Below are 12497 nucleotides of genomic sequence, written 5' to 3'. Positions count from 1 at the left end.
ATGAGCTCACTCTCCTCATTTACATACTTATCTGTAACATTAAATTTTTCTTGTTTATCTGGCAGATTATTTTCCGACAATACTTCGCTAACCTTTTACATTATTCTTTTTAACAATTATCGGGATGCTTTATTCTTTTAAGGTTTAGCGATTCCTAACTGGGTTGTGGGGTCTTCCCCCCCTTTTTTCTCGGTGCGGACTTACTTTTTTCCGCTCGGGAAGTGCAAGTGTGCGCGAGTTTTTCTACGGCGCTTTTCTTTCGTCGGTGAGTTGGTTTTTCTTCTATTTTTTTAAGTTACTAAGGTGAATGGTGAGGAAACCTTCGTCCTAACAAAACATAAGCCCCAAACAAAAATAGAATAATAAGCAAAATAAAAGTAAATAAAAATAATGTTCGGACTTGGTTCCTTACAAAATTATTTTATTAATATGATATTTTAAACACAATTTTTCATAACATTTACATTAGATGGTAATGTTACTACCTAATGTAAATGTTATGAAAGTGAAATTATTTATTTAGTTATTAAAATTGTTTTGTAATCATTCAAAACAGTTATATTCAAATATATCATTATTTTTACGTTATAAAGATAAGTACTAATAATTTTTAATTGCAGAACCGCAAGTTAGGTCTATATGTGACCATGTTAGACCAGATAGACAAAGTGAGTAGTAAATTTAATCATCAATTCAAGAAATAAATCAATATACTAAATTCTGTTTTTTTAGCATTAATGTTCAGTGCAACATTTAAAAAAAAAATAGAAAGATTGGCAAGAGATGTGTTAGTAGATCCAATACGTGTAATTCAAGGAGAACTTGGTGAAGCTAATGAGGATATCACTCAGAATGTCCTTGTGTTACCTGCAGGACCATCAAAATGGACATGGCTGACAAGTAAACTTGTAGAATTTACTTCAGGTATACAGAAAGATAATTTTATATATAAAAAATCTGAGGTAAAATTAAATATAGGAAAATGTTATGTATAGCATTACTTGCAGAACTTTATTTCTAATTGATAATTTTCAGAAACTACATAACAAATCAGTTAAGGAGAATATAAATGGTTGGACTTCAAACTCACATTTGAGTTATAAATAAACACTTGGCTTTATTTCCATCATTTTTAGTTGATACGTGACAACATCACATTTCGAGCATAAAGCCCCTCATCAGTCAACTAAAAAAAATACAATTTTAAAAAACATTACATAAAATATCTTACAAAACAGAATTAAAATAATGTATATTTCTTACCATATCCATTTTAATCAGTTATACATACAAGGTCTTAATTGGCACGCACAACTTATTTTACAATAAGTGGAGTAATTTCATTAAAATTTGTTATAAATTATCTTTTATATATTTGACAGTATCCAGGAGTCTTAGACATAATCACATACATATCTCAAAATAGAAATAGACAATTTTTTACATTATTGTTTTTTAACCGTACCTGCGTTACATACTGCATTGCAGTGTTGTACTGATTTGCATATTACAAAGAAAGTTGTTATTAATAACAGCATAAGTTTTATAGATAATTACAATCAACGTTAATGTATATTGTGTATATTATAATATTTTCATCCAGTTCTTATTTATTTTTACACTTAAATTTTTGTTGATACAATTTTTGGCTGTTAAAATTGAGACACTCTTTAAATTTTCTATTATACATGTTTTTCTCTTTGTATAGGATTTTAACATTATTTTTATCTATATTACAGTCATTTATTAAACAATGTCAATTAAAAAAATTGTATTTTTTTAGTTGACTGATGAGGGGTTTTATGCCCGAAACATGATGTTGTCACGTATCAACTAAAAATGATGAAAATAAAGCCAAGTATTTGTTTATAACTCAAATGTGAGTTTGAAGTACAATATATTTGCAAAACACGGTTTCAAAAACAACATAGAGAATATAAATACTAAAAGATAGACACAGCTCATAATAAAAAATGTTTATAAATACATTTTTATAAAATTAAAAAATATTTTGCATTAAAAAACTTTCAATTTACAGAATGGCATGATTCTATTCATTAGTAATTTAATTGAATTTAAATTTGTAAATATCTTAAGGTTTATATTACTTTTTTTTTGTTAACTTTTATATTCTAAATTAGATAAAATAACAGCTTGAATAAGATCACTGTATTTACTCATATATAAGACAAAGGACAAAGTATGACTTTAAAGATCAAAATAAAAAAAAATTAAAATTACAATTGTATTAATAATAATAATCTATTTCGTTAAATCACAAGTAAAATATCAAATCAACATAAATGCACACATTGTCCTGCAAAAATTACTGGCATTTTAAACTTTAAGGAAAAATCATGTAAAACCGACAGCATAATTAGTTCATGTAAAGCTGGACTACCGGAAACACTTTTTTTTGCTAATTCTTAAGTGTAATTGACAGAGTTTATTTGACTGTTATGAGTTTCTCTGAAATTCCAAAATCACATGGAAGCACGATATAAGTTTTAATCCATTTCCACGTGAAAACAGGTGATTATTCGGAAATCAGAATTCAATCTGGAATTCAATTCAAAAGCTTTGCTTTTCCTATTACTATTCATCTTTACTCCCAACAATATACAAGAACGATTCAAATGACCCAAATAAAATACTTATGTTTTTAAATACACGAGTGTAAGTATTTGGTAAAAAATGTGAATAAACGGTTCACAAAAATTATTTGCAAAAACACACAGAATCTTTCGCTCACGCATATAGGATGACCTAGGAATTTGAAGCTGTGATAAATGAATAAAAATCGCATCTTACATGTGAGTAAATACAGCATTACAAACAAAAACTTTAATGCAAATTAAAGTCTGTAACTACTTATTATATAATTCCTTACATATTTATATATGGTAATAAAAATATGTATCAAAAACTTAATTTATTTTTTATTCAGCTGGCAGTGTTTTAATATTTGTTACAAAGAAAGCAAACTCAGAAGAATTGACAACTAATCTCAAGAATAAAGAATTTAATGGTATATAGATATTATTTATATCTTAAAAAGTTAATATTATCAATGATATACTTATTGTAAGACACTTTATATTATTTTGTTTATGAATTTTTAAAATTTTGGTTACAGTAATGTTATTGCATGGTGACATGGATCAGGCAGAGAGAAATAAAGTGATAACTGCATTTAAAAGAAAAGAAGTTCCTATTCTTGTTGCCACTGATGTTGCAGGTTGGTTTTATGGGTTTTTTTTTAATTTTTATGTTGTTGTTACTTTTTAAATACAACTTGTTTATTATTATAGCTCGTGGTCTGGATATTATTCATATAAAGACAGTAATTAACTATGATGTTGCAAGAGATATTGACACACACACTCATAGGATTGGTAGAACTGGACGTGCAGGCAAGTGATAATAAACAAAATTAATTATTTCTTTTAAAAGATTGAAAATATTTCGAAATTTATATGGTGGAAAAGGAAAATGAAGAGAATTTTATTTCTATGTATGAAAATTCTAAAAAAAATATTATATTTAGTGCCTTTAAAATACCTGGGTTGAAACTTACAAAAATTAATATGACGAGAAGTTTTGCTTGTTTAGGGAACTTTAGATTGGAAGAGGTATTTAAAAGAATCCTTTCCTGCTCCTTTGGCACTGTTTAGGGGAGAAAGGCATCGCTTACACATTGGTTACTGACAAGGACAAGGAATTTGCTGGTCATCTTGTGAGAAATCTGGAAGGTGCTAATCAAGTAGTTCCTCAAGCATTGATGGATTTAGCTATGCAAGTAAGTTATCTAAGGATTATTACCATGAATTCTGTTATAAAAGCAACAAAATTTTATTTAACTTAATTTGTAAAATTTAATTTCTTCTTTTTTTTTTTTAGAGTTCTTGGTTTAGAAAATCTCGTTTCAAACAAGGAAAAGGAAAGAAAATAAATGTTGGTGGTAGAGGATTGGGATACAGAGAGAGACCTGGTTTAGGGTGTGATGAAATGGTTTGTATTATCTTGTAAAATTAACATTGCCCTTTCATAATTTTTACATATATCTAAAGCACTATTTATTAAAAAAATCATTTTTGCAGAATAATTTGTTAATAAATTTATAAATATATGATCTACAATTAAGTTTTACAGATTTAGATTAGATATCATTTATATCCCAGAAACTATAACTCTCACAAATCATATAAGTATATTAATCTTTTCAAGGAAACCTAAATCCATGTATTACACAAAAAATATCTAGTTAAATTCTGCAATATTTAGATTTAATAGAAAATAAAAAAACAACAAAGCATTGAAGAGTCAGTAATGCCTAAAAAACAATTGTTTTTAATTGATTCTGTTTATAAACCTTTTATTTTAATTCAAAATTTAATCTTAAAGACTAAAACACATTAAAAAATTACTAAATTTTAGACCACTAATATGACATTTACTTATAACTAAAATTCATGAAAGTTAACAGAAAACACTAATTAGATTCTGTTCAATTTTAATGTAACAATTCATCTTTGAAATGAAAACTGTTGCTATAGTAATAGGCATTGTTCCAAAAGCAGATGTTATGTAGGTAAAGGCTAATGCTGTGGTGAAAGCTAACGTAATAAAACAGAAGTCAGTCTCCTTCTCAAATTTGTGATCATTAAAAAATATTTCAGGAATTTAATTTAGAGTTATTTTGACAAAATTTTTTTCTGACTTGAAAAATTATTATTTGATTAAATTTTTTGTCAAAAAAAGAGAATGAACAATATCATACTTTGATGATATAATTTAAATACAAACAAAAAAAATATCAAGTTTTATGAAAAACATAGTACTTAACTAAACATGACATTGCCAGAAATTGCCTTAATCCATTCACATTCAAGACAAAATCAGAGGAAAAAGTTGTTTAACTGGTTTAGATATACAAATTCACCTTCTAACATGAGTGATAAAACAATTTTGTCTCTAGGGGAACTATTATGAGTTCTTCCGATAACTCATCAAATGTCCCATGTATTGCTTTTGTTAAGTCTCCTTAGTGAAAGACAGTTAACGAACCTTAGACAAATCACTCTTCTCTGCTCCATGTTAAGTGGGTTTAACTACGGGTAATCGGTTGAGATGCACCTGGGTTCCATGTTATCAATAACTAAATTATGATGGGTTAAAGCAGGGGTGTCCAACCCGCGGGCCGCGTGCGGCCCAAGGCAACTTCCAATGTGGCTCAATAAACGTGCAAACAAAACTAACAGATTCTTTTATTTTATTTATTTATTTTAATGGCACAAATTCAAAAAAGACGTTTCACAAAGCAGTAAACCTTTATACATATTTTAATTTTGAGTGGAAAGGAAACATTTTCAAATACTTGGAAATGTGTGAATGAGGAAGGTATATTAAATAAAGCTGAAGTTGTGACTCAAAGGAGTATAGACTAAAATTTGGGGAAAGGGGACAAAGGCTAAAAGATAAAAAGCAGTGAGAAAGGTTAAATATACCTTCTGTTATGCAAATATTGACCATTAATTTTCCAACTTTCCTCACTTCTTTTTCTTGTATCTTTTCCTTGCTTTCGGTCTATAATCCTTTGAATCCCAACTCCAGCTTTATTTAGTACTCTTTCCAGCGTTGCAAGATTTGGCTACTTTGCGCCAAATTTGGCAACCCTTTTATTTAGTTTGGCATAAAAAATATTATTTGACGCATTGGTTACTTTTTGGGCTACATATTATTTATAAATATATTAGGCAAATAAGAATGCACTTTAAAATGGTGTTTCGTCGTTTTTTATTAATTAGAGACTCAAATAAAACAAATATTTGTGTTTTTCAAATAAATTTTTGTTTGTCTCCTTTACAATAAACGAATTTATCTATTTCTAAGTATAAATTGAAATTGTCTGTAGAAGTAATTTTTTAAAATATTCTTTTCCATGATAAAGTTTTAATACTTATTACTATAATCTAGATATGTTAATCCTTAAATATACAAGTATATTTAAGGATTGGGCTACAAGTAATCTATATATAATATATTAATACATGTGGCCCAAAACTCCAAGACCTCTTCCAATGTGGCCCAGAGAAACAAAAAGATTGGACACCCCTGGGTTAAAGTGTAACAGTTAACACTACATTTTTATCATGTGACTGCAACCTGCCATTTTCAAAGAAAATCATGTGTTTTTAATATTGTCAAGTACCAGTGCTAGCCAAATTTTTTTGTTTTAAAATGTCATCAAAGAGTGAACAACAACACAACCAGTGAACTAAACTTGTCATTTCGAGATATTAGTTAAAATACTTTGGCTCTAGCCAGGGCTGGATTTAGGCATTTCGAGGCCCTAAGCTGAACTCTGGTTGATACTTCTTATCAACCCTTTACAATTTTAGAAATAAATGTTTTATTGTAAAAAAGTATTTGCAATATATTATAAAATAAGGTTCAATTTAAAAAGTTTGTTTTTGTCACTTTTTGATTGCACAAAAGTATTAAAAGCTAAGAAAAGCTACCTATAAAAATCAAATGAATTTTATATTAAAAAGAAGAAATCACTAGAAATGTAAATGTAACATAAACATTATTGGTTATTAATATAATTAAAACTACACAAAATAAAAAGTAAAATAATTTTTTTTTACAAAACTAACAAAATATATTTCAAAATTTGACTTCAGTTTTCTTTTTTGTATAAATTTTTGAGCTCTTGAAACGCAAGGTCCTAAGCTACAGCTTCCATAGCTTACTTGTAAATCTGGCCCTGGCTCTAGCATTTCTCATTACTATTACATTTATGCAATGAATTATGGCTTTGGAAGACGATAAAGTCCTTTAAAGCCAAAAGGCATTATCAATTAGCCTGAAGGCATTATCTTGAAGACAAAAACGATTCACAATGTGCAATGCTAATTCTCTCTCTCTCTCTCCAATTGCTTGTGAAGTAATATCATCCTTATACCTAAAGTTGCCATGTTCTTTTTACTTTCATTACATTCCTAATGGAGCTCGAGAATGATCAATAAGAAAAGCTTAGTTATTGCTTGTGGCTATTGGAACTGAAAATGAAACATACGGCTCAGAATAGCAATTTCACAGTTAATTAAAAGCCAGTTACATAGTTTTGATAGAAACTGGTTTTTATTGTATTCATTAGCTTAATGACACAACTCTGATTAGGTCTCCAGGTACCTGTACATAGAAAGAAGAAATTTCCAGAGCTTAAAGAATCTTCTGTCCTTTTAAGAGAACTTAGATTGCCATTTAAATCTGTTCATAATACAACATCCTATCTATGAAATCAAAAATATCCAGATTGTATTTAAACTAACTTCAAAATCAATAGATATTCTCAATTTGCCTATTATACTATTTTTCTAATGCATAATAGATTGCATAATAAATTTTAATCTATAACTTTTGTAAATAAAAAATAGTAGTATATTAAATAAATAATTCTGTAATATTAAAATAAGAAAAAAATTCAGCCCGTTTGTACTTTAAAAAATAAATACATTACAGACTATGGTGACCAATAACAGCAATGCTGACAAAGCAATATTTGGAGCAGCTTCCATATCTAGACCAACAGGACCCCAGAGTGACAGACTATCTGCTATGAAAGCAGCATTCCAGGTAATTTACTCTCTTTTGCAGTTCTGAAATACTGAAATCATCTTACTCTGTAACGAATTAATTTCTGTTGAAGAAAAACATTTTATTTGAGAAATTTTCACTTGCTTTTCTTTGTGTAGGCTCAATATCGATCACAGTTTACTGCAGCCACAGACACTGCCTGGACTAAAGGACAAAAACCCAAAGAAACCATTCCTCCCAAGACTTTGTCCGGGTCAACCGGAGGAAGTTCAGGGAAACGGAAAAAGAGTCGCTGGGACAGTTAAACATCCCAGAAAGCCATCAAGCTTGTTGTACAGATTTCTTAATAGTAAATAGAATATCTCGGCCCGCGTCGTGCATAAAAAAAGCATCCGACAGTGGCTCGGTAGCATTTTTACCATCGCGATTTGCTCGATTCTAATTGTTTATACAATTTTTTATGAGTTGGACAAAATCAAACACAGTATACAGATTGTTTTTTGTTCCTTTTGCCTTTTTTTTTTATTTAAGGAAAGAAAATGCACACTTTGCTGTTTTGATCCTGTATATCTTATTACAGTGAATGATAGGTTGTTTTTAATCATACAGATAAAAAGATATATCGAATGTCAAAACTTAAATGCAAAATAAAATGATTGTCATCATCTGTCTAATGCTTTACAAAGACAAAATGAATTTCACTGTATTTATTTTTATAGAGGAGTTTTTTTATTGATAATTATCATTTGCAATAAAGCAATTTTCTTTACTCAAAAAAATGAATTACTTTCAACACTCAGAAAAATTTATCTAGAGTTCTAACCAGGATTACAATATAATCTGATATATTAAAAAAATATTTCAAAACAGTTGCTGTTTAGAGTTAGAAAGAAAGAAGTTTTGATATAGAGTGAAGAAATCGCAGTTCTAATTATTTTATATTCAGAATACACTTGACCACCGTTAACATTTCATTTAAGTGTCGACCTACAATAAAGTAGGAATTTCGGTAAGAATGTTTAGTGTGGTATATGCTCAGACATTATATGCTCTTTAGAACACTATTCTGCAAACTTACATATAAGTTAATAATAAAGTTAAAGCTCATTAAATAATTATATTATACATGTACTGTACACACAAGCAAAGAGATTATTGTGTCATTTTCCCTCTTATATAGCAGGAGAAAGATGGAGATCAGTAAAAAAAATGACCATTTCAAGATTTTTTACATTTTTGGACTCTGGTCTTTGAAATGTTGAGAACTGCAAAAAAAAGTTTTGGTTTCTCCTGTGTACATGGATGTTTATGTGGGGGGCATAATGATTTTGTTATCCCACTTTGAAGCTGAATAACTACTGTGTCCTTTGTCAAAAATGTCTGAAAGTTTGCAGAGAAATATATTGGGGAAATTTTCAGGAAAATTGAAATCATCAGTTTGGGAGATTGGCATAGACCAGGGGCGTGCTGTGACATTTGATGATAGGGAAGCTGTGTTTTTGTAACAAGCCGACTTCCAGGGGCAATCAATTAATTGCGTCAGTGATGGTCTAGGGTCCATTCGTACGCGAGTGGTGGCGGACGAGAGAAAGATGACAAGTATCTAACAAAAACCGTTTATTTTAACATAAAATAAACTTACACTATGTACAAAATAGTATGCTTTACGACAATCATCTGTTCGGTCGTCGATGAGGTTCTTTGATCGTCTATCGAAGATGGCCTCGGGGCAGTGGCGTTGACAAGTCCGAAAGACAGGTGGAGAGACTTCGTCTGTTGGAGTCGGCGACACGGTCTAAGTCTAAGTGGCAGGGTTACGGCTTGGCAAAATAGACGAGAAACTGTTTTTTTTTTTTTTGCGCGTTAATACACGGCGTTTTGGTTATTCGGAACGTTAATTAACTAAACCGAGTGCCAGGTGTCCTCGATTGTTGGTGATATCAATCTCCGTTCTTTCTTTCGTTCGTTTTGATTGGTTATTCTTCCTCAATCATGCTTCCCGAGTTGCTGGTCCCTCATTTCTAAGCGTAACGGGACTCCTACCTGGAGCACGAGAAAAGTCAGAATCGAAAATGAATTCATCTTCCATCGATCATAGGACGACTTCCCTAAGCGATTTATGTTTTCTGCGTCGCAGTTTGATATAAACAAATGGCTGTCCGACTACAAATGATATTTCCCTGTCTCTTTTTAAACTAATAAATTTTTCTCCAAATTAACCGTTTTTTCGCGTCTTTCGTGACGGTTCGGACCTGTCCGGAACATCATATTTCTATAAAAAATTTTAAACAAATACTAGAAATGACAAAAATAAACAAATTGACATAATATAATTACAGAAAAACTTGTTTTTTTTATTTTCTATAAATTAACTATTTGGCGATTTTTTCCGCAAAGTCGTTAATTTATCATAAGTCACTTGTCCTTGATTTCATCAACGTATTTAAAAGTTCTTTTTCTATCGAAAGCAAGGCTAGTGACGACAATCTTTCCTCGGACTGAGTGTTCCTTGCGAGTGTATGAATTCGCTTCATGGTTGAAAAACTGCGCTCAACAGATGCACTCGTAAATAGTATCGTAAAAATTAATGATATTAAATCATATAATTCTTTTAGTACATCTTTGTTTAGGTCGTCATTAATCATAATATTTTTTATGTCTAAGAGTAACTTGCCAATATAGTCCGGACACGAATATAAATATTGCAATTCGCTACGTAATTTAGATAAATCAAAAAATTCTCCATAAAATTTACGTAAAGAATTAAAACTCTTCGGAAAATTGTTTTTCATAATATTTAAAATTTTTAACATCTAAAAGTGATACAAAACTGTAAAGATTTTATGTCTGAAAATCTGTCAGTACAATTTTGTATCAATGTATCCATTATTTCATAAAACAGACGTTTATATAACTCCTTTTCAGACTCAATATCAGTATGTCTCATTCGTCTTTTTGGTTGAATTTGTAAAAAATTTTCATCTTTTTTCAAAGCATCCCAAATCAAATCAAAATCATTTCTTTTCTGTCGTAAAAAGTCAATAAACTGATTTATTTTAGTAATACAATATTCTATATTAAAAATTTCTTTTTGTAATATATCAAAAAGGATATCTGATTGTGCAAATATTTGATGAAAAACTAGTAATAAAAAGTGGAAATCAAAATCTATTAAATAATGGTATAATCCTCTTGCAGAAATTGCAGTATCAGAATCCCATTGTTCTTGACTTTCAACCATATTCAACAACAAAAGTTTTAATTCTTGTTTATACTCCATAACGCAGTTTACAATCCTGCTATTGTAATTCCATCTAATAGGTGTGGCTGAAGGAAAACGTTTTTTGACTTCTAGGTCTAAGGCATGAGATCTTTTAGAAGATTTAGAAAAAAATGAAGAAAATCCTGTCATAGTTTGAAAAAATATTTTAGATTTTTTTATATATCCAACAGATTGAGAGAAAACTAGGTTCAATCTGTGAGCATAACAGTGTACGAAAATAGCATGTTTGGATATTTCTTTAATTTTGGCTTGGACACCATTATGTTGTCCGGCCATTACGGCAGCACCGTCGTATGTTTGTGCCACTAATTTTTAGTACATTGAAATTCATCTAAGTAACTCTTAACGTGAGTAAATAACTAATGTGCGTCTCTGTTCTCACTCACATCAATAAAGCCCACAAATCTTTCTTCGGCGTTACTGTTTTCTTTCACGTAACGAAATACAGTCGACATCTGAGCTTTGTGGCTAATGTCCGTTGTTTCATCCACAATTATAGCAACAAATTTTGAGTTTTCAATTTCTTTTTTAATTTCTTGCAATAAAACGTTTCCTAACGAATTAACGAGATCATTTTGAATTTTATTGGCTAAGCCAGTAAAAACCGTAGACTTCTCTAAATGTATTTTAATAGATTATTTATCTGACGTACTTAAATAAACAAGTTCAATATAATTACCTCTGTTATTAGATTCAATAGATTCCCTATGCCCTCTAAATGCCAATTTTTGCTTTGATAAAAAACATGTAATATACTGTATTATATCTAAATTAATAGATATCTATTAGCCGTAACTATCTTGTTATAATTTTCAATATTAATTTTATATTGTTTACTAATGTTAAATTCTATTCTATTTTGATTTCCAAATTGCTTCAATTTTACGAAAGAATCGATGTGAGATTTACGCTTTTCGTGTCTTTGGCGAGCTTTAGGCCAGGAACACACATGCATAAAATTGTGTGGCAGAAAACTAAATCAGAAATCAGCTTTCAGTTTAGTTTCTGTTTTACGCTTTTATGCCGGAACACACATACGTAAAAATTCTGGCCGAATAGGAAACGCTACTGCCACTAACAGTGCTACATTTTATTAATTTTGTTCTCTCATATATCTATCCCTTTGTACAGTACCTTCCATTTTTTCTCCGTTTCCTCTATTATAATATAGAAAATTTAAATTAATAGACTAGTACAGTAGAGCGTCGTTTATCCGAAGGTTGGTTATCCGAAACGTCGGTTATCCGAAGGAATTCCAGTCGACAAATTTAAATTTTCGCCAGTGCTGTGGCGCTTCAATCTTTGGCCATGTCTTGGGCTACTCAAATATTTTACATTTTTGATACTAAATTAACTTCTGAAGTATAATTTTTTATTGTTTTATATTTTTCAATATATTTATTTTGTTAGTACAAAATAAAAAAATAATTATTAACGATACAATAGTCTTCGTTAGGCTTAACATCGACGAAAATTCAACGCGAAGCGACACGCAACGGAGAAAATTTTCAACACGGGATAAATTAATATATTTTTTCGTACATAATCGGTTATCCGAAAAATAAGTTATCCGAACAACCCCAGTCCCCAATTGATTCGGATAAACGACGCT

The 12497-nt window shown here is 29.9% G+C and overlaps 1 protein-coding gene and 1 pseudogene across 2 annotated transcripts in view; one reads left to right on the top strand and one right to left on the bottom strand.

Moving 5' to 3' along the window:
• The window catches only part of LOC111624571 (ATP-dependent RNA helicase DDX42-like), a 62261-nt gene extending 53903 nt beyond the window's left edge, over window positions 1-8358 (top strand). The window contains exons 10-18 of one of the 2 annotated variants that reach the window (XM_023367462.1): window positions 621-668; window positions 733-924; window positions 2948-3028; window positions 3137-3238; window positions 3312-3413; window positions 3675-3799; window positions 3901-4011; window positions 7528-7641; window positions 7761-8358. In XM_023367462.1, the coding sequence (XP_023223230.1) occupies window positions 621-668; window positions 733-924; window positions 2948-3028; window positions 3137-3238; window positions 3312-3413; window positions 3675-3799; window positions 3901-4011; window positions 7528-7641; window positions 7761-7907 (1022 nt within the window). In that variant the 3' untranslated portion in view covers window positions 7908-8358. Of the gene's footprint in view, window positions 1-620; window positions 669-732; window positions 925-2947; window positions 3029-3136; window positions 3239-3311; window positions 3414-3612; window positions 3800-3900; window positions 4012-7527; window positions 7642-7760 lie in introns of those variants that run through there. The other variant, XM_023367463.1, reaches the window with a different exon arrangement.
• A 2050-nt stretch (window positions 8359-10408) lies between these two features.
• LOC111624552 lies at window positions 10409-11631 on the bottom strand (annotated as a pseudogene).
• Between the last annotated feature and the right edge of the window lie 866 nt (window positions 11632-12497).

Source organism: Centruroides sculpturatus, unplaced genomic scaffold (assembly GCF_000671375.1).
Source record: "Centruroides sculpturatus isolate CEXI.00-Female unplaced genomic scaffold, Cexi_2.0 scaffold15, whole genome shotgun sequence".
Lineage (NCBI taxonomy): Eukaryota > Metazoa > Arthropoda > Arachnida > Scorpiones > Buthidae > Centruroides > Centruroides sculpturatus.
This window is presented reverse-complemented; position numbering and strand designations above follow the sequence as displayed.